We start from the raw sequence: 27,698 nt of genomic DNA on the forward strand, positions 1-27,698 counted from the left end.
ACTCTTACTTATTGGGTGACAAAGTTCATGATTTCAGTCAATAACATTTTCCAGCTTGTAGCACCAGGAAGCTTGGCTTGTGACCGACTCTGCCTGTTTGCTTAACATTTGCAGGATTTATATAATTCGTTATCTGGGATATCAAGGAATATATGTGCGATTGATATACCTTCTCATTGCAAGGTGACACATACAGGTGCACATACACAGCTACACACAGACGCACACACACACACAAGCACATGCACACTAAATGCAATTATGGGGGTGAATGTTTCCTCTCTCATTGTTGTTAATGAGACATAAACTTACCCAGTGGGACTATGTTAGGTATAGTACTGTGGGACTATTGTTGCCTGTCCAAGGCTGAATCTGGGCCTTTGAAGATATGGAGAAATGTGCTTGGCCTTCACCCACCCACTTGCATGAATTACACACAGATCCAACCATCCATGGCTTCCTGTCTCTCCCCTCTCCTCCCAGCATCTGTAGTCAGATTGTTCCAGAGTAGCAGCAGGGAACACAGGGCAAGGTGTCACGGGTGAGATTTACATTTAAATGGCATGCGGTGTAGAATACGGAGCAAAGAGCAGCAGAGTGATTCTCTGGATGTTCTGTAGAGATCTGTGACCCTGCTTCTTCTACCCATTCTCATTCAGATTGCACCAAGACCCTGACCCAGATAACAGACCAATCAGAGGAGGATGGTGGGAGGAGTTATAGGAGGACAGGCTCATTGTTACGACTGGAAGAAAATATACAGTATGGAACGGTTTCCATATGTTTGATGCCGTCCTATTGATTCCATTCCAGCCATTACAATGAGTCCGTCCTCCTATAGCTCCTCCCACCAGCCTCCTCTGAGGCCTATACGAATTAGAATTCCTCGAGTTGTTATGTGTGGCAGGAGGCCATGGAAACTGTATGGCCTCAGACGTTTTGACAGCAAATTAAGTCTTCTCTGCTTTATCAGACCATGTCAAGGTCCCTGAGTGAAGATTACGCATGGCTGTATCTGTATAACAACAGCTAGAGGGAGATTTTTACTCAGATCAACAGGAACAATATGGGCTGTTTTGTGTACACGTTTTTATGCAAGTTTGTCTGAGACTCGTAAGGCAATTATATTCTAATGGGAAAACTCCAGCTTATTGTTCTATTCACCCTGCTGCTGGCACAGCTCACTTTTATATCACTTGAAAACACTTAACCGTAACATTCCTTGGCTGTTAAATAGTTTTTTATGAACTGGGTGGTTCGAACTGTGAATGCTGATTGGCTGAAGCTGTAGACCGTATACCATGGGTATCAAAAAACATTTATTTTTACTGTTCTAATTACATTGGTAACCAGTTTATATTAGCAGTAAGGCACCTTGGGGGTTTGTGGTATATGGCCAATATACCACGACTAAGGGCTGTATCCAGGCACTCTGTCTTGCGTCGTACATAAGAACAGCCCTTAGCCATGGTATATTGGCCATCTACCACACCTCTCTCAGGCCTTATTGCTTCATTATAGATCTGCCACTACTCTTGTTACACTGTCCTGGCCTATAGAGCTTGACTGTTCTCTCTGAAAATCCAGATTGAAGAGCCTTTTCTTGGCTGGAGAGCGCTGTGACGTGGAGACTCTGAACTGGGCCAAACGGAGCTTTGGGGTGCCTGTACTGGACCACTGGTGGCAGACTGGTAAGACTTTCATTCGCTACTGGAACATCCATAATGGACACTACATGTTACACTAGGACGATGGTTTGTTTTCTTGATACCGGCTGTGATATTACATCTGACCCAACAACTCCCCTATATCTCATTTAAAGGTTCAGAATGAAAGAATAGTTTTAACAAATTATAAATGCAGGAGTCGATTCTCTGAGCACCTTTTGAGAATTGTAATCTATTATAGTTTTAGTCTATTTTAGGGGTGTACTCTGAAATTGTCAATGTGAGTGAATATTTATTGCAGTCTTGGTAGTATTTTATCAGCCCCTTGACATTAATTCGGCCTTGAGAAGGTGTAACAAATAGCCATATCTCCACAGTATAACTCTTCCTTGAAAGCCATTTGCAGGGATTAAGTGCATGGACTATGCTCCCGATTTAATTCATCCTTCGCACTTATACTGTATACGGAGCACCAGAGGAAATGGCATTTCTTTCACTAAGTGCCGTGCTAAGAAGAGGAATTAGCCCACAAGGATTTGGGGCTGCTCTGCAATGGTCCTAGAGTGCCCTAAGGCTTTCACTATGCTCCCACAGCCACCCAATTAATATAATCAGCTTCTCAATCTAACCTCATTAATACTAGTCCTTTCAAAGCAGTTCACAGTTCATCATTCATAGACCATGTGCTGTGGTCTAGTAGCTCTACAATGGATAATGAGGGGAAGTTCTCTTTGTTGGTGAAAGTGTGTGATTCGTTTTGTATATAATACCTCCCAATTGACCTATCATCCATCATCACTGTTGTCTATATTGGTGATGAGATGTGTAATTTGGGTCTAGAGTGCAAGGCTATACTGCATTGTGTTACCCTGTTTCCCCTGTCACATTGGAATGACTTTAGAGTCGCTAAGAGCCTATTAGCCACTTGGTGGGTGATTCCAGCCCATGTTCCAGGCAGCGAGCCATCGTACAAATATCCCTCTCTCCCTCGGCTCGATTACCCCCAGTCCCACGAAACAGTGATAAATGTGGTAGAGAAGGCGGCATGAGAAAGGCATTGGATGCCTTGTACGTTTAAAAAAATATATATATATTCCGCGTGCCTGACAGGGAATTGATCGAGGAAGAGCAGACATCTCTATGTTAAATATGGTATAAAATAAAAAGACATGGACCCTGATAATGTACGGGTGAGAAAGAATCCACCTAACACTGTCTTGGATCTCAGCCCAGATGAGCCTGTTTGGGGAGATGACTCTTTCTCTCCCAGACCTCCCTGGAAATGGGTGTTGTTAACTCAGCAGCAGTAACCCGCAGGAGTTACCACATAAAACAGGGCTTTTGGTGTTTTACTGAGTCATCCACTGTTAGTTATCATGAGCCAATGTGCCACAGTGCAACAGCTCCAGTTGATACACTATACAGTATGAGCCTTCCTTTGTCTTTTCAGATGACCATTACGTTGCTTTGGTTTTCTCAAAAGCCTATATATACACTGAGTATACCAAACATGAGGAATACCTTTCTAACATTGAGTTGCACCTAAACTGTGGCGGTCATTCAATTTCATCAACCGGTGATTGTCAAGCAAATAACTGCCGGTCTCACGGTAATTGACCGTTAATTAAAATAAATTGTCAAGGCTCAGGCAGAGGTCAGTAGTCCAGAGCAGAGTCCGAAAGGTACAGAACGGCAGGCAGGCATCAGGGTCAGGGCAGGCAGAGGTCTGTTGCCAGTTCGTTTTGTTTCGTCAAGCCTACCAGCGGTTTTCCCCGTGCTCCTGTCTGTCTCTAGTTCCTGTTTTCCAGTTTTCCCGGTTTTTGACCATTCTGCCTGCCCTGACCCTGATGCTTGCCTGCCGTTCTGTACCTTGTTATACCACCCTGGATTACTGACCTCTGCCTGCCCTGACCCTGATGCTTGCCTGTCGTTCTGTACCTTGTTATACCACCCTGGATTACTGACCTCTGCCTGCCCTGACCCTGATGCCTGCCTGTCGTTCTATACCTTGTTATACCACCCTGGATTACTGACCTCTGCCTGCCCTGACCCTGATGCTTGCCTGTCGTTCTGTACCTTGTTATACCACCCTGGATTACTGACCTCTGCCTGCCCTGACCCTGATGCTTGCCTGTTGTTCTGTACCTTGTTATACCACCCTGGATTACTGACCTCTGCCTGCCCTGACCCTGATGCTTGCCTGCCGTTCTGTACCTTGTTATACCACCCTGGATTACTGACCTCTGCCTGCCCTGACCCTGATGCCTGCCTGCCGTTCTGTACCTTGTTATACCACCCTGGATTACTGACCTCTGCCTGCCCTGACCCTGATGCTTGCCTGTCGTTCTGTACCTTGTTATACCACCCTGGATTACTGACCTCTGCCTGCCCTGACCCTGATGCCTGCCTGTCGTTCTATACCTTGTTATACCACCCTGGATTACTGACCTCTGCCTGCCCTGACCCTGATGCTTGCCTGTCGTTCTATACCTTGTTATACCACCCTGGATTACTGACCTCTGCCTGCCCTGACCCTGATGCTTGCCTGCCGTTCTGTACCTTGTTATACCACCCTGGATTACTGACCTCTGCCTGCCCTGACCCTGATGCCTGCATGCCGTTCTGTACCTTTCGGACTCTGCTCTGGACTACTGACCTCTGCCTGAGCCTTGACAATTTATTTTAATTAACGGTCAATTACCGTGAGACCGGCAGTTATTTGCTTGACAATCACCGGTTGATGAAATTGAATGACCGCCACAGTTTAGGTGCAACTCAATGTTAGAAAGGTATTCCTCATGTTTGGTATACTCAGTGTATATATAGGCTTTTGAGAAAACCAAAGCAACGTAATGGTCATCTGAAAAGACGAAGGAAGGCTCATATTGTATAAGTTCACTGGGAATAATGGGGAAGATGGGCGACACCTGGAGGGGGGTAGAGACAATCACAAAGACAGGTGAAACAGATACGCTGTGACAAACACATTTAGCATCTCCTGGCTTTCATGCATAGCCTACAAGCCACTGATGTAGACCTTTGGAACATCTACATTTCAAAAAAGTTTAACATCCATTTAATATAGCCTACACCTTCACAATAAATGCATTATTTATTTTAGACCAGTCTAAAGAAACACGATATTAAGAAAATGTAGTCTATTTCAGAAGAACAGGATATCATACTCTAAGTTGTCTTTATGTTAGGTCCTGATCTGGCTATGCCATATGGCTGTGGGCTACACTAGTTCATTTAGCAGACAAGATTTGCTTAGAATTCCGTGGTATTATTTCATAGTATAAAAAATACAATTGAACAAAGCTGAATAAAATAGAATGGATATTTTCTCCAAACAATTTAAGGTAGTGCGCACATGCGGCTATTCTGTGCTGAGCGATTAGCAAAGAAACAGGTACTTCTATATGCTTAATTTAGAGTTATTTATGTAACTTTAGTTGTGATACAAATGTTGTGCCATAGGTTCTGATTTTTAATACATTCTAAGGCTGCATGATGTGACTAATGATGATTTCAAAAGAATTGCATGGAAGGCATGATCTCTGCTTTGTTTTTTGTGCAGGCTGTACACACTTCATCAGTCTCTCATTCACAAGTTGACAAACACTTGATAATGCCTTGAATTTCCCAGCTGCATCCCCTTTGTGTGGCCGTAATGCCCCCTAAAACAATCCATGACTTTTGTGGCCAGTAGCCATTGTGCCCTTGCCGAAGCACCTCTCACTCACATGGCTATAATGTGATCGGGTCTTTCTCACCTGCTACAAGCAAGCGTGGAATCCCGTGGCGCGATATTCAAATACCTTAGAAATGCTATTACTTCAATTTCTCAAACATATGACTATTTTACACCATTTTAAAGACAAGACTCTCGTTAATCTAACCACACTGTCCGATTTCAAAAAGGCTTTACAACGAAAGCAAAACATTAGATTATGTCAGCAGAGTACCCAGCCAGAAATAATCAGACACCCATTTTTCAAGCTAGCATATAATGTCACAAAAACCAAAACCACAGCTAAATGCAGCACTAACCTTTGATGATCTTCATCAGATGACACTCCTAGGACATTATGTTATACAATACATACATGTTTTGTTCAATCAAGTTCATATTTCTATCAAAAACCAGCTTTTTACATTAGCATGTGACTAGCATTCCCACCGAACACTTCCGGTGAATTTACTAAATTACTCACGATAAACATTCACAAAAAACATAACAATTATTTTAAGAATTATAGATACAGAACTCCTTTATGCAATCGCTATGTCCGATTTTAAAATAGCTTTTCGGTGAAAGCACATTAAATCGGGTACGTTTTTTATCCGGCCGTGCAAATACTGCCCCCTATCCCCAACAGGTTAAGACAGACACATCGGGGACGCAACTGCGTGCGTCCTTATCCAATTCCGAGGCGCATATTGAAGATATTGGAGGAACTGTCCACATTTACTTTTCATCAGCCAACATGAGTAGGCCTAACGAACAGCAAAAGCACTAGCCTATGTCAATCTACTATCACCCATAGTACAAAAGTTGACCTATTCTGTGCAATAAATACTCTGGGACAATTGCGGGATGCTATAAATTAATACAACCACTAGCATCAACAAAAACTGTTTTAAGCAATGAGCTTCACACAACAAATGTTTAGCTTAAAATGTTGATAAACTATTAGGCTATTTCTTCACATTATGAGCTCAGTAATGCGCACACGGCAGTAGGCTATAAGCGCAAATGTTTCATTAGCGGAAAGATACCATTCTCAAAAGTGACCACAAATGCGTTTTGTGCATGTAATGCTTTTATTATAAAGGTGCATTTTTATAGTGAAAATATTATTCCGCAAACTTGAAACTCACGTGCTGCGTATGTCGTCAGTTAAGCTCTACACCCGTTGTAAAGCGGATTAACGAGCTTCACTTTAAGAAGTTATTTGGCCACTTTAGTTGTGATACAATCCTTATCAAAACATATAGGTCTATGGGCTAGGCTACATGAGGTGTGGGACTATGATTTGAAAAAGACGCAAAAAAACGCATGCACTGTTTTTTGCCTTACGCTGGGCTTCATTCACAAGTGATAACATATGCATATATAATTCATTCACACTTTACATATACTAAATAATATATGTGTGACATTTGTTTTGATTTAGAATGGACCATTATCATGCACCTGTATCGAAACAGGGGCAGCGGAAAAAAATACATGTCATCTATGCACTTAAATAGCGAATGGAAGACGCTTTTCCTGTGGATCATTTTCATGCCAGCCAGGTAGGCTACACTCCTGTTGTAAAGAGTGCTTCATTTTAGGAAAGTTGAGAAATAAATATAGTTGGCCGAGCCTATAGAAAGCTGTTGGGATCCTCCTCTTTGTAATAGAGGCCATCACTCTGCTTTCTCACGCAATTACATAGCCTATAGAAATATTGGCAACATGAGCTCATGGGCCCTCTTGAAGTGTTTGATTAAACTTTTGATCACATTTGCATATATGTCAGAGTGATTCGAGGGACAATAGAATGCTGAGTACCAGGCAGTTAACAAGTTTGGTAGGCTACTAATGACCATCAGCAGCATCAGAGCCTAATCAGCGTGACTAAACGGTCACATGGAATTTGACTGCTATCATGACTTGTGACCGCCGGTCTGGCAGTAATACGGTCACCATAACAGCCCTAGTTGCATCCCCTTTTGCCCTCAGAACGGCCTTAATTATTCGGGTCATGGACTCTACAAGGTCTCAAAAGCGTTCCACTGGGATGCTGGCCCATGTTGACTCCAATGCTTCCCACAGTTGTGTCAAGTTGGCTGGATGTCCTTTGAGTGATGGACCATTTTAGATACACATGGGAAACTGTTGAGCCTGGAAAGAAACAGCAGCGTTCCAGTTCTTGACACAAACCGGTGCGCCTGGTACCTACTACCATACCACATTCAAAGGCACTTAAATATTTTGTGTTGCCCATTCACCCTCTGAATGACATAAACAATCCAATCCAACTCGATTGTCTCAAGGCTTGAAAATCCTTCTTTAACCTGTCTCCCCCCATTCATCTACACTGATTGAAGTGTATTTAACAAGTGCCATCAATAAGGGATTATAGCTTTCACCTCGATTCACCTGGTCAGTCTGTCATGGAAAGAGCAGGTGTTCTTAATGTTTGGTATCGTCAGTGTATATGGAAACCTGTAGCAGTGCATCGTTTTGCCTGAAATCGATGGTGCTTTGCCCCAGAGTTAAGGTCAATTCCATTTAAATTCCAGTTGATATCCGAAGAATTTAAATGCAGCTGGTGAACTGGAAAAACAGAGGAAATGTGACCAATTGAACCTCAGTTAATTCCACTAGCGCTAACAGAGTTGAAATGGAATTGACTCCTCTCTTTGATTCCACTCTCCTCATATTTCACTGATCAGTCATGAGTGCTGTTTTAGCAGGCACGCCACACAGGCCTTATTATGTAAGGCTTTTTGGCAAGGGTGTAAATCTGCTCTGAGGGGCCAATGGGGGATGAGGGGGGATGAGTGATTGACATCCCAGCGTGTGGCCCTGACACACACACACACACACACACACACACACACACACACACACACACACACACACACACACACACAGTTTCCACAGTGAGCAGATAGATCAAAGACTGCCTCCTACTGGTTGGCTGGTACAGTGTGATCTGAACGGCCAGATGCTACACAGGCACACATACACACACACACGAATACAAACACATATCCACACACACACACACACACACACACACACACACACACACACGTTCAGATGAGTGTAAAGCCACTGACTGTCTCGGTACTGTCTCCTCTTGTGCTCTTCCTGTTTGCAGGAGAGTCTCAGAGCCTGTCCAGCACGGATCTCAGAGGATGGGTTTATGAGACATCTTTCAGTCTGGATGTCTCTTCAAAAGACTCCTTCCTTCCCCAGCTTGTCCTTTGTGTCTAGCTCATCCATTCTCTTTGTGTATGTGTGTCTGTGTGTGTGTGTCCGCACCCAGTTCCTTTCTGGCTCTTTAACTCTCCTAGGAGGTGGTTCTTCTCCATGGTTGTGGTGTTGATGTGAGGTTTATCAGAGACGACAGGCTGATTCTCAGAGCATATCCTTGGTGCTCTCTCTGTCAGTCCTAGCCCTGAGGGGTATGATAGGATTCCTTCACACTGTCCGCCTATGGTTCGCTGAAGTTCAGTCAAACCTCAGACTGCTGATAGATTGAGTTGGAATAATAACCCTGGCACCTTCCCAGCTTCTCTGTGGTGCTAGTGCAGTCCAGACCAGGGAGCTTCATCTACTGCAGGCTGTGTGATTGGCGGCAGCACTAACCTCAAAGCCATTACTGGGAATAAAGGCCTGCAGTTCTCAACCTGTTCACTGGAGAGTAGAGGAGTCTGTCTCTGACAATAACCAAAAGTCCCCTCTCACCCTGGGCTCAGTGTGTGTGTGTGCATGTGGGTGTGTGTGTGAGACAGAATAGACAGAACTCAGACAGACTCAATATGTTAAAGAGACCATAATGAATGTGAGCAGTCTGTGTTATTGTGAGAGATGAGGAAGGTGCAGGCATGTTCTGTTCTCCATTGTCACACAAGCCTTCTAGAGCATCAGAGTTTCTGTCAGAGGTTTAGAAATGTGCCCCAAACTTTGGGCTAAAACATTTCCCTTTATATTGACAGCTGGAAAATGAAACCTCTGCAGTGATTTCATTTTGATTCGGGGAGAAGGCATGCATAATTAAGTCCTGTGGAAGAACCTGATAGGCTGTGGCAGTACGTTTCTGATTTCTCCCTCCTGTACTGGATTAAGTCACATGTCATCTAAGGATTTCAGCACACTGTGCTTCAACCTCTCTGTGACAGGTGATCCATCAAACCCATTTATCAGCCCCAGTCTTGTCTTCTCACGAGAAGAGGAAGGCGAACTGCACTGATGGCAAAATCCTAACTATGGTGCAGGTTGACATTGGCTTGCAGCCTAGGGTTCTGGAGAGGATTGTACATTTTAATGCATAATGTTCTTGCAGTAATCCCGAGATCACTGAAAAAACACATTATTTAAGAAACAACACAGTTATTGGTATTATTCCAAACATGTTACTTTTGAAACGTTTGGGTGGGTCCTCACAAATCTAAGTTTAAGACATTCTCGGAAATCAAAGTACAACTCCTTTGGAATGCATTCCATAGACAGTTGTTTGTTGAATAAACCATCACACACTTCCACTTATTTATAAAGAATGTAAGATGCCTGTAAAGATTTGTCCTTCAAATGCAGTCATGCAGTCTCCATCCAGGGGCTTTACTGTTGAGCCTACCCAGGCTGATCTACTAGCTCCCTGCAAAATGGATACAAATTGAACAAAATCAATTACTCTTAGGTTTTTCACAAATCATTCCACAACACGCCCTGTAATCTCTTTCCAATGTAATATTCAGCAAAGGAAAGCTGAAATCGATGGCATGAAAATCAGCAGGAATGAAGGCTCAGAGAGATGGAGATTTTAAAGGCGGGTGGGCGATGTGTGGTAATCTGAATTAGAAGTCAACACAAAGAGAGGCTGTCTGACCCATAGAGATCCTATTAAATTAAGATATAATTCTGTGGTCTGACCACTTTCAGACCACTGATCTAGAGTCAGTATTGAGGTGGTGGAAGATGATCTGAATGGAAGAGGCTGTCTGCCAGATCACTGATCTAGAATCAGAGTGAAATAGTATTCAAAGAATTCATGCTCTGTAAAGGCCGCCTGCCTTCCATCTGAGAAAATGAAATGTTTCACAGCTTGAAAGCAGCAGTCCCTGGTCATTTCCTGGGCTTCTCTCTACCCTGGAGCAAACCTAGTGAAGTTATGTACCACTGCTGTGTGTCAAACTGTATCATCACAGAGAGCCAGGGGCAGTGTCTCTGCCTCGCCTTGACCACCCAGGGAACTCCTCACATGTACTGTGGGCCCTGGGTTTCAAACAGTAGGAACTCACAGTGGAACTACTGTAGGAGGCCGTGTTGTTTGTAATGAAATGACAGACAGAGTAGATATGAGTAGAGAGGCTTCAGTACAGTCGTGGATACAAGTGTTCCTTTCCTCCTTCAGCCTTCAAAGAACTGTAAATTAGTTTTTACAAAGGGGCAGGTGTTCTGAGCAGCATTCTCTCTCGTCTGTCACTGCAGGAGTGTTGCGTCTACTGAACAGCGATAATAAGTGTGAGAAATATGTTCCTCTTAATTGTGTTTGATCAAAATGGCACGGCACATCAACAGTTCGCTTCAAACTCTTCTACTAAATGATGCCTCTGATTAGTCTCAGCTAAATGTGTCTAACTTGTCAGTGATCTCATATGAACAGCATATTTCAATTATGTCAACAAGCTTACAGGCAGAGTTTGACTGATTGACCAATTTGGCTTTGAATTTGTTTTTTTTGTGTGTTTTTTTTCTTCCAAAATCAAAAGTCATTTTGCAGGGCAAGTGGCTAAGATGACTTTACTGATATAAAGTAGAAGTGATTTGTGCACTCGTTACTGTCATGTACACTCAGACACACACGCTGTCAGCTGATTCGCTGATACATTTTGCGTTTCAATCATTCTCGCTCTCTTTCACTCTCCCCTCTCTATCGCCCCTATCAAGAGTATTCACTCTGTCTCCATTTCTGTTACTTCACAGACAGTCACATCTTTTAACTTCAGCCAGACACCCACAGCAGTCTCTGACCCCCACCCCTTTATCCAAATCTGTCTGAATACTGGCTCATTTTCCCCTATCTATGCAGAAAGAAAACAGAGAAAATGTCTGCTATTTTGAAGCCTGATAATAATCTGTGTCGCTATTTTAAGACCCAAGTGCCTGGGGTTGGAGGGACGGCTGATGATGAAGGTTGCTGATGTCGTCAGTGTTGCCGGGCAACCAGAATATTTCCAGTTGGCAGGGTTTGGCTCACCAGGGTGAAGTGGCTGATGGGAGGCAGCGACTAGAGACGCAGGGAGGGCAGGCGGCTGGGTCTCTGTCCCCCCTCTGTCCAGCCCCTGTAGCCCAAGCTCCAGCCCAGGGACATGACCAGCTAAAGGTTATTTCCTTTTAAGCTCTGTCTCAGTACAAAGGTTCATTGTAACATTGGTGAACATTGGTGAAATATGTCTAGGAGCAGAACACAAGACGTCTGTTCTCTGATAGGAAGACACATTTGGTAATCATCACACAGAGAGGGGGAACAGAAGCTGAACAATTAAGTACTAGACTGTGATATTACGCAAATGGGTGCATAATGAATTGCAATTAAATAAACCTTTGTGAGGCTGTAAATGAAAGTGCAGTTAGAAACAGGATCCTACGTTTTGCAGCAAATGAGGTTTAGAAATAATGACTTTCCTTTACAACTACGGTGTTTCTTTCTCGATCTCATTCTGACTGTAGAGTTAGAGAGTTTATTCTCCTGGCCAGTCCTGTCTATGGGTCAATGCCACCATGTGTTCACACAGCCTCCTCTAAGCAGCCTCCTCACCAACATGAAAACCAGTAGCTTTGTACTTGGCATTTGAGGCTCTAAATTCCAACATGATTAATGCACCAGAGAGTCAGGAAGTTAAGAGGAAACCTTAACTACACAGCTTAACGCTTATTATGGATGGCGACGTAACTTCACTGCATTTCCAGTGGACGCAACCTCAAGTAACTGCATGGGTATGGGACTTGAAGTTTGTTAACATGTTTCACCTCCCAACAGGGCCTAGGTTAGTGGCAGTATCTCCTCCCATGTTATGGTTATGCTACAAGGGTAACGTACAGCTATGGTGTAATGGACACCTACTTGGTCCCCTTATCTAAAGCTATAAGACTACATCCCATTACCAGATAATTCAAAGGATTGCAGCCAAATAAAAATACCTAATGTGTACATTGTTTACCCTACTACCCAGATACACATTACATACACAATCTATTTTCAGATGAACGCCCTTCCTTTGGCCAACCTTTCCTTGTTTTCTGTGCCCACCTGTGGATTTGTGTGGCGTGTCACTCATTACCATATGGCTCCCGTCCCACAGACTGGCTCATTAAGAGGCTCGTGGTAGGCGAGGCCGCAAGCGTAATTACAGCCTGGCTCTCCTCCGAGACTGTGTGTGTGTGTGTGTGTGTGTGTGTGTGTGTGTGTGTGTGTGTGTGTGTGTGTGTGTGTGTGTGTGTGTGTGTGTGTGTGTGTGTGTGTGTGTGTGTGTGTGTGTGTGTGTGTGTGTGTGTGTGTGTGTGTTAGCCTCTCACTAGAGGCTGCCAGTGTCATTTGCTCCTCAAGCAGAGTGGTTTTCTGTCGGCTGTTAGCTAGCTCTGCCTTGTTTAAACTCCATGGGCCCGTAAAGCTGGTGTTTCTTATTACAGAGGTCATTTTGTAATGAGAAAATGTGTATGCGTGAACATTCCACTGTGGGTTTGAGGGAGAGGAATTTGAGATGCTATTAGAGCAGGTGTGACGGCAGTTTCCCTTTCTACTCCTCTACCTGTTCATCTGCGTACGTAAGTTTGTGCATGTCTGTCACATGCCTGTGTGATCCAGAACTGAGCAGCAGCTGTGACCTCCATGGAGGTTCCCTCCCTCCCAGGTACAGCTGCTCCAACCAGAAGGGTTATTAACCAGCAGTGCTGTAGCTCTGCCCCAGTCTGGCACCTCAGCTCACTGCTGGCTGGGAGGTTGTCAGACTGTCTGGACAGGACTCGATGGGCTCTTATTGAAGCTCTAAAACAGATATGCTAATGTTCTGTAAGAGTGGTCCTGTCTGGGACACACCTGTCAAGCCAGGGCCTGAGAAAGTTACTCTACATTTAAGCAATAAGGCCTGAGGGGGTGTGGTATATGGCCACACCCCCTCAGGCCTTAAATGAACCCGGGTCTGTAGTAACGCCTCTACCAAGGCGACACAGTGCCTTAGACCGCTGCGCCACTCGGGAGGTCCCAACCTTATTGTTATTTTAAACTGTTTACCAATGTAATTAGAACAGTAAACAAGTAATTGTGCATCATATATAACAATATACTCAAACTAACAAGTTTATAATATACTCTAATCCAAAATAGAACGGAATACATTAAATTATCACATAGCGTGTGTGTGTGTGTGTGTGTGTGTATATACAGTACCAGTCAAAAGTTTTGACACACCTACTCAATCCAGGGTTTTCTTTATACTGGTCTATTGGTTCAGACAGGTCAGTAGAGAGATGAGAGGTAGGACAGTGCTGCAGGAATGTTTGCCATCTCCTCTCTCTCTCTTAGCTCTGCCCCAGTAGGGGTCTGCTGACCTAGGGCCTGCTGTCTGATCACGGTCATCCTCTGACTTAGAGTTACCCCAGCAACCACACATCACCAGGACAACCCAAAGTTACCCCAGCAACCACACATCGGGACAACCCAATCCCCCCGCTCTCTCCACACACAGACGCAGGCATAGACTCACAGAAACACACACACACACACACACACACACACACACACACACACACACACACACACACACACACAGTCTGCCCCCTGAGATTTGACTCCTGACATGTGCGAAGGGTCAGATGTAGGACAGGAATGGCCAGATAGTTGTCTGACTCAATATTCTGTGTGTATGCTTGCTTCTGTGTGTTTGTGCTTCTGTGTGCAAAAATGGATGTGAGATTACAGAGAAGAGCTAGTCAAGGTGGTTCTGGGAGCAGATTCATGAGTGTTTATATGTCAGAGATCCCAGAACAAATTGTGTGGCTCTGTGTCTGTACAGACAGACCAGTGATGACGCTTGGCTTTTTGACGGCACCCTGGTATGAAAGGGCACAATGCTACCTCCCCTCCTCTCCCCTTACCTCCCCTTCTCTCCTGCATGTCCTCACAGTGTCCCTTAATTCATCACTCTCAAGCAGCCTCTCACCACCACAGACACAACAGATCCGTCTGTCTGGAGAAGATTGATTTGCTTGCGTACTGATATCTGACCACTGAGATAGAGAGAGATCGAGCGAGAACCCACCTCTTTCACCACTCGTCCATGTCTAAACCTGTTTTCACACTGATTTCCTCTCAGTATCCCTCTCTCTGGTGGACATCCGGAGCCTTGCTCAGTCGACTCTGCTTGTTTGAATTAGGCAATTTGACCTGTCATTGGGAATATAACGATAACGTCCTGCTTCAGTGTTTTGAATGTGCCATGGGGATTGTTTTTTCCCGTGCTTAGCGTAGCCTTGCTGTTTAAGAACACTCAAAGTATGGAGAACTAAGCAGTGCAGTGGCATATTAATAGGCCTTCCTTCCACTCGCTGGAATAAAAACAGCTCTGTTTTTCAAGGCTATTGCAGTACGCAGCATGTTAAATTATTGTCCATTGGTTAGAATGGAAATGTGCTTTCTGTCTTCCTCAACACTCCCAGATACACACAGTCTAGAGGTTGGACCCGGATCCGAAAAGCCCAATCATAAATAAAAAGGAGACCCGGATCTCAACGGACCAAACCGCTCGGGTCCTAAGTCAGGTCCAGTTTATTCAAGTTCAGGTGGACCCGTGAAGACCTCTAACACAGACACGTTGAGAGGATAAGGTTAGCAGCAGTGCAGCACCCCTTGATTGAGAGCAATTGTTGGGGGTTAAGTGCCTTGCTCAAGGGCACAACAACAGGCGATGTTACATGGGATCAGACAGAGTCCGGTAGCCTTCCAATTCAGTTCCATTCCCATTTTTGTGTTGCTTGGAACCAGAAACCTTCTGGCTGCTGGTCTGCCTCTCTCACCTCTAGCCTACTGCTGCCCCTTAAACATGATGAAGAACACGGGACAAAATGAAAGTATTTGAAACAAAGATCAAAGATTGGTTAACAATCAATTAATAAAGCACTGTAGATCTATACTTTTCCCATGGAATTGGGTAGTGGTGCAAACCCAGAGATGTTCCAAGGTGTTTTATTCTCTGTGCTCTAGTATCTACTAACAGCCCAAATGTACCTGGTTATGTAAGAACACCGTTAAGCCCTCGGCATTGTTTTCCTTCTAAGTGTTTAATCGGCAAGCGCAATTATACTGGGCCATTATATTGGTTGTCTCTGCTCATCTCTGTTCCGGCTTTAATTGCTGTCTGAAATCTACGCCGCAATTACAACGACTGCAGCTAACAGCGTGAATTTAAACACAACACTGCTGCCACAGCTCAGTGGGTTTATTGTGTAATCCTCACATGTTCCCATTTAGAGAGGTCTGTCACGGTCTACATGTGTTGCTAGAATCTGCCGTTTCTGCACTGATCTTTATGTGGGCTGAGCAGACACACACAGCTACTCTGCACAGGTTTATTGATCTCTATCTACATATATATATATATATATAACAGAGCTGTAAACATAAGGCAGGCCTACTACACCATGTCATCTCCCTGCTTCCACACTCGAGGAGGAAGCAGAACAGTGGCTGGTTTGTTGTCATTGGTCACTGAGGTGGCTGAGGCCACCGGCTGATAGGCCCTGAATTTTGACCAGGTATGTGAGACCGGGGCAGACAAAGGTCAACCTTCTGTGTCTCCTATTGGGGGAGACCTCAGCGTTGGCTGTCAGCGTTGGCCGGAGGTAGAAGGGCTTTGAAGTCTACAGGGAGTGATTAACCTGCTGATGATTAATGAGCCCTGAGAGGTGCAGAACATCTCCAGTTCAGAGGGCACTGCCCTGGTGGCTAGAGGAGGATTCATTTCTCTCCCTCCGTTGATCTGGGATGTTCTGCGACATCTCCATCACAGTCAAAACCCCCCCTCCAAGCAAAGAATGCCTTATGATATGGATAGAAGTTTAGTCCAAAAAGGTAGCTAAGAAAGTGAAGTAGGTTAGAGTGCTCTCACATTCAGATATCCCCATGACAACAGGATACAATGATGAGGATCTAGCAAGAAACTATTTGCGGTGGTGACAATTCTCTTCTCCTATCCTCCATCAGAGCCTCCCATGTGTGATGTCACCTCTGTGATTGTTCTGCTGTATTTAGGTTGGAACCAGGGCTGTAGTGTTGATGTGTGGGCACGTGACTGGAGACAGAATAGACCGAGATATCTCAGTGGAAAGTGGAGCAGCTGTGTAGAGTGGAGGTTGGTTGTGTGAGTCAGAGAGCCCATAGGAACTGTCATAGTTCTGGTAATGTAGGTTGACTGTGCTCACAGAAAGAACACAGGGCTCAACCACAGTTTTGATGACATGCCTGCCAATCACAAACCATTTTATTTCTAGTCATGCATGAAACTGACTTTTGTTCCACAAAGTTTGAATAATTTGTTCCCTTTTGCACATTCTGTAAAACTTTTTATGGTTGTGTGGGGAAAAGTTGAAATTCTGACGTTACATTGATCTTTGAGGACAACGCGCTTGCATGCGTGCATATGTTTCTATGTGTGTGTGTACGCACGTGTGAATGTGTGTTTATAAAGTGCATGTGTGTTGCAGAGATAAGAGAGTATTGTGGAAGTTGCATGAGTTGTGGCAGTAAAAGTGTAAAGTCTTAATGATCTCACCCTGTATGCCCTCTGTCCTCTTTCTCCCTCTCTCCTTTCATCAGAGAGTGGCTCAGCCATCACGTCCTCCTGTATTGGTCTGGGAAACTCCCTGTCTCCCCCTGCTGGTCAGGCTGGCAAACCCGTTCCAGGATACAATGGTGAGAACTAACCTGTCTCTTTTCATTAGAGCAGAACTATCCAGGGGTGTCATGCACCCAAAAAGTCTGAGGAGGCACACAGTACGTGAGGATGACTGGGGGCTGGTCCTGAGTGGGGCTAGGACCCCCATCCGGAAGTTGGAGAATTTAGCATTTTTCTAACACCTGAAACAGCTTTTTCCTGCAATCTAGCCATAATCGTTATGCTTAATTTTATGTAAAAATTTTATATTTTTCTGCATATCTAAGCAGAAAAACCTCTGGAGCTGTCTGTATCCTGCTGACTGGTGGTTATTTTTTTAAAGAAACTAAATATACTTATCTGCATCTCTGCTAAAATCCGGGTAAATGATTGAAAGGAATGTGAATCTTATTCAGTAAATTAATAATTGCTTGCTATTCTAAAGTCTACCAACCTTGCCAGCAGGCATGCAACTGAAGGTACACTATATATACAAAAGTATGCAGACACCCCTTCAAATTTGTGGATTCAGCTATTTCAGCCACACTCGTTGCTGCTAGGTGTATAAAATTGAGCACACAGCTGTGCAATCTCCACAGACAAACATTGGCAGTAGAATGGCTAGACCTGTGCCATTGTTTTTCTCCCCAATTTCGTGATATCCAATTGCGATCCAATTACGATCTTGTCTCATCGCTGCAACTCCCCAACGGGCTCAGGAGAGGCGAAGGTCGAGTAATGCATTCTCCGAAACATGACCCGCCAAACTGCGTTTCTTAACACCCGCCCGCTTAACCTGGAAGCCAGCTGCACCAATGTGTCTGAGGAAACACTGTTCAACTGGCGACTGAAGTCAGCCTGCAGGCGCCCGGCCCGCCCACAAGGAGTCGCTAGAGAGCGATGAGCCAAGTAAAGACCCCCGGCGAAACCCTCCCCTAACCCAGACAACACTGGGCCAATTGTGTGCCACCCTATGGGACTCCCGATCCCGGCAGGTTGTGACACAGCCTTGTGTCGAACCCGGGTCTGTAGTGACGCCTTAAGCACTTCAATGCCGTGTCTTAGACCGCTGCACCACTCTGGAGGCCTGAGCTCATTGACTTTCAACGTGGCACCGTCATAGGATGCCACCTTTCCAACAAGTCAGTTCGTCAAGTTTCTGCCCTGCTAGAGCTGCCCCGGTCAACTGTAAGTTCTGTTATTGTGATGTGGAAACGTCTAGGAGCAACAACGTCTCAGCCCTGAAGTAGTAGGCCACACAAGCTGACAGAACGGGACCGCCAAGTGATGAGGCGCATAGCGCATAAAAATCATCGGTCCTCGCTTGCAACACTCACTACCGAGTTCCAAACTGCCTCTGGAAGCAACGTCAGCACAATAACTGTTTGTTGGTAGCTTCATGAAATGGGTTTCCATGGCCGAGCAGCCGCACACAAGCCTAAGATCACCATGCGCAATGCCAAGCGTCGGGCTGGAGTGGTGTAAAGCTCGCCGCCATTGGACTTTGGAGCAGTGGAAACGCGTTCTCTGGAGTGATGAATTGCGCTTGGCGGATGCCAGGAGAATACCTGCCCGAATGCATAGTGCAAACTGTAAAGTTTTGTGGAGAAGGAATAATGGTCTGGGGCAGTTTTTCATGGTTCGGGCTAGGCCCCTTAGTTCCAGTGAAGGGAAATCTTAACTCTGCAGCATACAATGACATTCTAGACAATTCTGTGCTTTCAACTTTATGGCAACAGTTTGGGGGATGGCCCTCTCCTGTTTCAGCATGACAATGCCCCCATGCACAAAGCGAGGTCCATACAGAAATGGTTTGTCGAGATTGGTGTGGAAGAACTTGACTGGCCTGCACAGAGCCCTAACCTCAACCCCATTAAACTCCTTTGGGATGAATTGGAACGCTGACTGCGAGCCAGGCCCAATCGCCCATCATCAGTGCAAGTTCCCACAGCAATGTTCCAACATCTAGTGGAAAGCCTTCCCAGAAGAATGGAGGCTGTTGTAGCATATTAATGCCCATGATTTTGGAATGAGATGTTCGATGAGCAGATGTCCACATACTTGGTCACGTAGTGTTGATAGACAAATTAGCTAACTTGATTGATAGCCTGAAATGGCTTCTTAGTAGCTAGTTGGGAGGTTGGGAGATTGTGAAGCTATCTAGGCTAGCTAAAGCCAACTTCATAACATTTCTAGGTGGCTAGTAGTATTCCAGAGAAACAACAACAAAACTTTTACAAAAACAAAATATGTATTTTTTAAACAGGACAAATATGAGGGGGCACGTGCCCCCTATTGGCATGACGCCTCTGGAACTATCCCAAATGTTCTGAAATGTCACAGTCAATTTACCTGACCAGTATGCAGAGAGAGACACTGCTTTTCAGGCACTGCAACTGTAATCAGTTACATGTAGTTGTAAAATGCAAAAAGGTATTAATGTCACACTATAATTGTTTTAATATGGGCATGTGTGAGAGGAGTCCAGGCATATTCGCTTGGGAAAAGAAAAAACACACACCGTCAGTACAATGGTTGAACTTTAGAGCAACCCACATTTTGACATCCCACATTGCCCACTGCTGAAATATAAGCCGTATAAATCAGATTTCTATGCACCTCTCTCTTCTCTAGTCACAGTGATCGACGATGATATGCAGGAGGTGATGCCAAGGACCCTGGGAAATATTGTGGTGAGGTAAGCCAGCCGCATGGTCATGGCCACACCTCTGTGAGCAGCTAAGTCATTCTGTTATACTGCCTATGTCACCTGGAGAAGCAAACCTTTCTGTCTCTGCATCAGGGATAAATACACAGGGAGATTGTGTGTGAGTCTGTCACTTTTAGAAACTTGAGCACAGTAAAATAAGTCATGTTTTATATCTGTTCAAATAGGAGGGTGGAATTGTTTTATGGAAATAATTTACTTTGAAACGATCATACGAAACATTTTTACATCACCCAGGGCTACATGCAGCACCACCGTCTCCATACAGATAGGTCTCCACTGTATTAGCTCCCTCAGGACCTGAGAGAGAACGAGAGAGAGAAGTGTGTGTGTGTGTGTGTGTGTGTGTGTGTGTGTGTGTGTGTGTGTGTGTGTGTGTGTGTGTGTGTGTGTGTGTGTGTGTGTGTTTGGGAGCTGATTGTGTGAGCCGGGTCACGGCGAGGGCACTTCAGTCCTTCCTCCCCATTGTGCTCTTATCTGTGAGCCTGTTACCTGGAAATCACTCCCATCTTCCATTCGCCACCTCATTGTTATTGCTGCCACTGTTTCTGCACCAACAAGGTGGATTACAATGGATTCAGCCCAAGCTGCTATGGAGCTTTTCATCAGAGAACAAATAGCCGCAACTCTTATAACCAACCCTTTTCTCTGTTTAAGAACTAACACCTTTAGCTCTGAGGTGAATTGATAATGGAGAATCTCTCTTCCAGAGTCAAGATGGAGGCATCAAAAGTATTTTCTTATAGTGCATTGTGTAAATGAACCTTAGGCATTGTTATTGCCTTTGGGTGGCGAGAATCTCATGCGCTAAGAAAAAGCATTAGTGCCCTAATTGAATTTGGTTTGTTGCTTCAAAGGCTGTTTTGTGTCTGTGTGTGGAAGTGCATTCAAAAAAGGGTGACAGCCTCATTAGGATATAAATGCAGGCGGTTGAACCATGGAACATTATTAGGTCTTGGTTTGTTCATTTCCTCTCCGGGCTAGAGCAATACCAGCGGTGCCCTAGATCTGGCTGCAGTCAAGACAGACAGGGAAAGCTTCTATACTCTCACCAACAGTACAGACTTTAAAAAAAATCTATTCCAATTTTGTTCAAATGTTATTTGTTCTTGATGCAACTACAGTACACAAACATGCTGCTTTGTAAACGGGTGTGATGCGGACAGGGCTTGAACTTGGATGACCCTCTCAAGAACATTTGGGGGTGATTGAGAGTGACCCTGGGTAAACAAAGGCTCAGATACTCAGTCACCCTATACCTGTGTGTGTGTTGACACGGAGGGTCAGGTCAGGCCCAGCAGACACTGGGCTCCATGTCTGAACCCACTAAGGTGTAGTGTAATAGTATACACTACTTCAGCCCCCTAGCTCTGTTATAAACCTTATAGACTGACAGGCTTATCTTTCTAATTTAGACACTTGCTAAACCCAAAGTATTATACGCGTTTAGATATCCTACAGTATCTTATCTCCCCATAGAAAAACAGTGCCTCAGACATCTTAATGTCGGGGGGGGTGTATTGTGATCATGGCTTCATGGGTAAGAGAAGACAACTGTTGTTTTGTAGCATTTGTTATTAGCTCAAGTTGTTGTTGGATGTTATTTGTAGCATCACAAAGTATTCCTCTTTCTTCCCTCTGTGCCACTGTAATAGTCCTCACCGTGATTGGCCTGGGGATCCAGCTGTCCCTCGGTCACCTCTCTCACTGCTGCTGTCTGTTTCATGTCAGACACTAGTCTCTCTCTCACACTACCATACAGTCGTGGCCAAAAGTTTAGAGAATTACACAAATATTCATTTCCACAAAGTTTGCTGCTTCAGTGTCTTTAGATATTTTTGTCAGATGTTACTATGGAATACTGAAGTATAATTACAAGCATTTCATAAGTGTCAAAGGCTTTGATTGACAATTACATGAAGTTGATGCAAAGAGTCAATATTTGCAGTGTTGACCCTTCTTTTTCAAGACCTCTGCAATCCGCCCTGGCATGCTGTCAATTAACTTCTGGGCCACAACCCGACTGATGGTAGCCCATTCTTGCATAATCAATGCTTGGAGTTTGTCAGAATTTGTGGGGTTTTGTTTGTCCACACGCCTCTTGAGGATTGACCACAAGTTCCCAATGGGATTAATGGCAGGGGAGTTTCCAGGCCATGGACCCTAAATATCGATGCTTTGTTCCTCGAGCCACTTAGTTATCACTTTTGCCTTATGGCAAGGTGCTCCATCATGCTGGAAAAGTCATTGTTCGTCACCAAAGTGTTCCTGGATGGTTGGGAGAAGTTGCTCTTGGAGGATGTGTTGGTACCATTCTTTATTCATGGCTGTGTTCTTAGGCAAAATTGTGAGTGAGCCCACTCCCTTGGCTGAGAAGCAACCCCACACATGAATGGTCTCAGGATGCTTTACTGTTGGCATGACACAGGACTGATGGTAGCGCTCACCTTGTCTTCTCCAGACAAGCTTTTTTCCGAATGCCCCAAACAATCGGAAAGGGGATTCATCAGAGAAAATGACTTTACCCCAGTCCTCAGCAATCCAATCCCTGTACCTTTTGCAGAATATCAGTCTGTCTCTGATGTTTTTCCTGGAGAGAAGTGGCTTCTTTGCTGCCCTTCTTGACACCAGGCCATCCTCCAAAAGTCTTCGCCTCACTGTGCGTGCAGATGCACTCACACCTGACTGCTGCCATTCCTGAGCAAACTCTGTACTGGTGGTGCCTCGATCCCGCAGCTGAATCAACTTTAGGAGACGGTCCTGGCGCTTGCTGGACTTTCTTGGGCATCCTGAAGCCTTCTTCACAACAATTGAACCGCTCTCCTTGAAGTTCTTGATGATCCGATAAATGGTTGATTTAGGTGCAAACTTACTGGCAGCAATATCCTTGCCTGTGAAGCCCTTTTTGTGCAAAGCAATGATGACGGCACGTGTTTCCTTGCAGTTAACCATGGTTGACAGAGGAACAATGATTCCAAGCACCACCCTCGTTTTGAAGCTCCCAGTCTGTTATTCGAACTCAATCAGCATGACAGAGTGATCTCCAGCCTTGTCCTCGTCAACACTCACACCTGTGTTAACGAGAGAATCACTGACATGATGTCAGCTGGTCCTTTTGTGGCAGGGATGAAATGCAGTGGAAATGTTTTTGGGGGATTCATTTCATTTGCATGGCAAAGAGGGACTTTGCAATTAATTGCAATTCATCTGATCACTCTTCATAACATTCTGGAGTATATGCAAATTGCCATCATACAAACTGAGGCAGCAGACTTTGTGAAAATTAATATTTGTGTCATTCTCAAAACTTTTGGCCACGACTGTACACACACCCTCTGTCTCTCCTCTCCTCCAGGCTGCCACTACCACCAGGAGCAGCTTTATCTCTGTGGCAGAACCAGGAGCTTTTCAAGGAGATCTACTTCACCAAGTTCCCTGTAGGTTATCTCACCTTAGATCTTATTCATGTTTTAGCATCAGATAATAATTCACCACGTTACTGTGGTGTGTGTGTGTGTGTGTGTGTTCATTGCTTTGGATTTGTCACATACTTACCAATATGCATAATGACTTTGGATTATAGATTTAAACTTTAAATACCATGTAAATCATGGGACAGGTACGTGGATGGATTTTTTGCTGGCCAGTGATGCCATCTAGTGGCTCAAATGTACTGTATGATTATATACTGTGTGCACAAAACATTAGGAACACCTGCTCTTTCCATCACATAGACTGACCAGGTGAATCCAGGTGAAAGCTATGATCCCTTGTTCATGTCACTTGTTAAATCCACTTCAATCAGTGTAGATGAAGGGGAGGAGACAGGTTAAAGAAGGATTTTTAAGCCTTGAGACAATTGAGACATGGATTATGTATGTATGCCATTCAGAGGGTGAATGGGCAAGACAAAATATTTAAAGTGCCTTTGAATGGGGTATGGTATTAGGTGCCAGGCACACTGGTTAGTGTTTCAAGAACTGCAACGCTGCTGGATTTTTCACGCCCAACAGTTTCCCGTTTGTATCAAGAATGGTCCACCACCCAAAGGACATCCAGCCAACTTGACACAACTGTGGGAAGCATTAGAGTCAACATGGGAAACGCTATTCGACACCTTGTAGAGTCCATGGCCGATGAATTTACTCTGTTCTGAGGGCAACTCAATATTAGGAAGGTGTTCCCAATGTTTTGTACACTCAGTGTAGATAACAGAACAAAAACACCCAAAAGTGACCTACACTAGAGTGGTGATTTTATCAGAATGTCAGTCATTACCTGCTCTTTTACCTTAGGGTTTCTATGACACCATGGACGCAGGCTACGTGGATGAGGAGGGTTTCCTGTACATCATGTCTCGCTCTGATGATGTCATCAACGTGGCGGGCCACAGGTTGTCGACAGGGGCACTGGAAGAGGTATGAGCGGAGAGACTAATAGGTCCAGATTGCATGGATATGAACCTACCTGTTATTCCCTTGTGATTTGGTGTCTGTGTCAGCCACACGGTGGAAACCCATAGCTAATGACTGGAGTAGAAATGTCATTAGGAAAAAAGGTTTCTCCATGTAACCTGACCAGAAATGTATTGTAACATCTCTGAGTGTTACAATACCGAAACGTCAGACTGTTGCCATGGTTACTCCATGGATTTTCAGTCTGACCAAAGTTACCCTAAAAAAGACTGTCTCTACAAGCCAGAATGTTGAATGAAATGCTATTTACAGTTACTTTCCAGGTTGTACATGCTGTTGGTCCTGTTGGAGGTGGAGATAAGGTATCCACAGGAAAGTGTTGTTTACCCGGCGCCTTTAGGGTCTCATTTCCTCACAATCAGCTGAAAGTGTTTGCCGTTTGGTCTGTGGTTCGGTTAGGCTCTGCCATATTGTGCAAGTGTTTGTCACGTGTGAATTGCATCAGTATTGAATAATGAAAAGCAGAAGTACAAACCAATATACAGACCACTGTACCAGTGAAGGTTGGGTTGATAACACTTCCCTGTCACAGGAGGTTCATGACACCTTAATTGGGGAGAACAGACTCGTGGTAATGACTGGAGCGGAATCAGTGGAATGGTATCAAATACAACATACATGGTTTCCCTGTGTTTGATGCCATTACATTCACTCCGTTCCAGCCATTATTGTGATCCGTCCTCCCCTCAGCAGCCTCCACTGTTCCCTGTGGATATGTTGTATCAGATTACCTCCGACATAGGGACAAAACCGGCAGACAACAGGTAAAATAAGTTAAAATGAAGTTTTTTCAACATTCTGACTTGTAATGGGACTGTTCAGGAATGCTGACCCTACAAGTGTGTTCCAGTCTGTCCTGCTGCACCCCGGGGTGGTGGACTGTGCTGTGGTGGGTCTGGAGGACTCCCTGAAGGGTCACGTCCCCCTGGCTCTGTGTGTTCTCAGAGACGGTAAGAGACACAGTTACCCAGAGAGATACAGGACAAAGGTCCATTTAATGGAGCAATTTGGGGATCCAACATTCCTGTGAGTGGGGTTATAGAAAGTCAAACACCTGTGTATCTGGGTCTGTCTCAGACCTAAAGAAGAGCCAGGGAGACGTGGTGAAGGAGATGGTGAGCCTGGTCAGAGAGACCATCGGACCAGTGGCTGCTTTCAGGAAGGTGCTGATTGTCAGAGGTCTCCCAAAGACCCGCTCTGGGAAGATCCCCCGCTCCTCCCTGGCTAACCTGGTCAATGGGAAGCCATACACGGTAACTCACCACACATTCACCCACCATGTCAATGCTTGTCAATACTGTACTTGGATTGAAGCCAACAACAATTAGAATCTGAAGTATTCAGGCACGCTTTGAGGAATGGCTGCATATTAATAAATAAAACTGTTTTTTTGGTTCTGGAAGACAGAGGCAATTATTCACCAGTAATAGCACTGGATTATTATTCCTGTACAGCTGCCAATTATCAGGCGAGCAGGTGTTAGATCAATTTCATTCATACCGACAAATTGAATAAAAGTTTGAGGATTATATGAAAGATGAAATTCACTCACGATGTAATAAGATTTAAACAGAAATGGAAAGAAAATATTGCTACTAGTAGTATGGAAGACTGTCCATCTCCACAGATATCCCCTACCATTGAGGACCCAGATGTGTACAAGGACATTGAGAGGATGGTGAAACAGGAGCTGAGACCCGCTGGACAGTGACTCTCTAACCTCCTGCTCTAACCCTCCACCTGGGCTGCAGACAGTGCAGAGTCTACCATGAAGGGTGGACTACAACTGTTCCTCTAACTAGACAGAAAACAGGCAGGTCGCAAGAGCTGTATGTACTTTAGCCAACTCCTCTGACTTTCGTTGGCGTGACAACGAACATGGCACAACAGCAGCACAAGCAGGTTTGCAAACCGGTCACTGTGTATCTTCACTATTCCACTGAAGACACTCCCAATTGTAGACTTAACAGTTACGCCGTTTAACATTACCCAAAGGGAACAGTCATTCTGAGAGATGGGTGCCACTACCTCTGTGTGGGGGTGACATTGAATAGCCAGGACAAGAACTGACATGAAATAACTTGGTGGTATGTACTGTAGACCTTGAACAGTGGTTAACAATATTGTGAAAATTTGCAGTATATTTACTACTGTGAAATAAAATGTGAAAAAACTTGGTATAGCTACAGTATACTTTCAATTCTCTGAGTAAGGCCTAGATTCAATCAGATCAAGTGTTAACCGGCGATAGCCGACACCCGCATAGCTGTTTTGGTGGTGTCGGAGGTGTAACTGCGTTGGAGCTGTCAAATTGGTGAGCAGCTGCTCTTGATCATTGTCACAAAGCCACACCCGTCCCACTGGCGTTAGAAGTTCAGAAGGAGAAAGTAGGCTATATAGAAATACTGACTCTCAAATTGAAAATCATTCAAATAAAATGAGGATTTCTATCAGCCTAATCAAGGTGTAGATTACATCGCACATTCCAGTGTTCAAACTTGTAAACAAGGCTGCATGGTATTTCTCTTAATGTGACTTCGTGCAGCCAATGGCAATGTCCACTTTAGGTATAACGCCAGGAGACGCTTGTGCATTTTACAGCTCTAACTCAGTTTCACCTCCGACTCCACCAAAACAACCGCTATGCAGTTTAAAGCCTGTTTGTCATATCCTCATGGTGTTACCAGTAATGGGTACCAATATCAAAGATGGTACATAATGAAGATGGGCAGAAACTGCCTTTCCAATAGAAATCCTAGATCACACTTTGTAGCCGATATCATCTGGTCTAATGGCTGTGTCGCGCCGAACTGCGCATGTGCAGGCGTCAAATGAAAGGCAGTAGAGGTCTTCAAGAAATGGGCCTGTGGCTTTCCCACCTGGACCTGATATGCATAAATAATAAAACAAATTATAGAGACCGTTACAAACGGACCCGAGGAAAACTAGATCCGTTGCATATAGACCTGGTCGGATTCAGACCCGATCCGAGTGAGGGAAGCAGCAGAAGTCATTTTTTAAGCTACTTTATTAACATGAGCTGATAAAGTGTGAGAGGAGGGAGAGAGAGAGGTGCTGCTCTAGCATGCGGGGGAGGGGCTGTAATGTGAGCGAGTGACACTGGGAGGAGGGAGGGAGAGGCTATACAAATTGATGGAAAGTGGTGTTGGGGGAAAA

The 27,698-nt window shown here is 44.6% G+C and overlaps 1 protein-coding gene across 4 annotated transcripts in view; it reads left to right on the forward strand.

Moving 5' to 3' along the window:
- Window positions 1–26,703, forward strand: part of LOC106576328 (acyl-CoA synthetase short chain family member 3) — a 37,896-nt gene extending 11,193 nt beyond the window's left edge. For 3 of the 4 annotated variants that reach the window (XM_045699936.1, XM_045699938.1, XM_045699937.1), the window contains 8 exons: window positions 1,588–1,691; window positions 17,261–17,356; window positions 19,953–20,016; window positions 23,402–23,483; window positions 24,342–24,464; window positions 25,372–25,471; window positions 25,599–25,774; window positions 26,149–26,703. In XM_045699936.1, coding sequence (XP_045555892.1) covers window positions 1,588–1,691; window positions 17,261–17,356; window positions 19,953–20,016; window positions 23,402–23,483; window positions 24,342–24,464; window positions 25,372–25,471; window positions 25,599–25,774; window positions 26,149–26,232 — 829 coding nt within the window. In that variant the 3' untranslated portion in view covers window positions 26,233–26,703. Of the gene's footprint in view, window positions 1–1,587; window positions 1,692–17,260; window positions 17,357–19,952; window positions 20,017–23,401; window positions 23,484–24,341; window positions 24,465–25,343; window positions 25,472–25,598; window positions 25,775–26,148 lie in introns of those variants that run through there. The other variant, XR_006760150.1, reaches the window with a different exon arrangement.
- Window positions 26,704–27,698: the final 995 nt, after the last annotated feature.

This window comes from Salmo salar, chromosome ssa17, assembly GCF_905237065.1.
Source record: "Salmo salar chromosome ssa17, Ssal_v3.1, whole genome shotgun sequence".
In the NCBI taxonomy this organism is placed as follows: domain Eukaryota; kingdom Metazoa; phylum Chordata; class Actinopteri; order Salmoniformes; family Salmonidae; genus Salmo; species Salmo salar.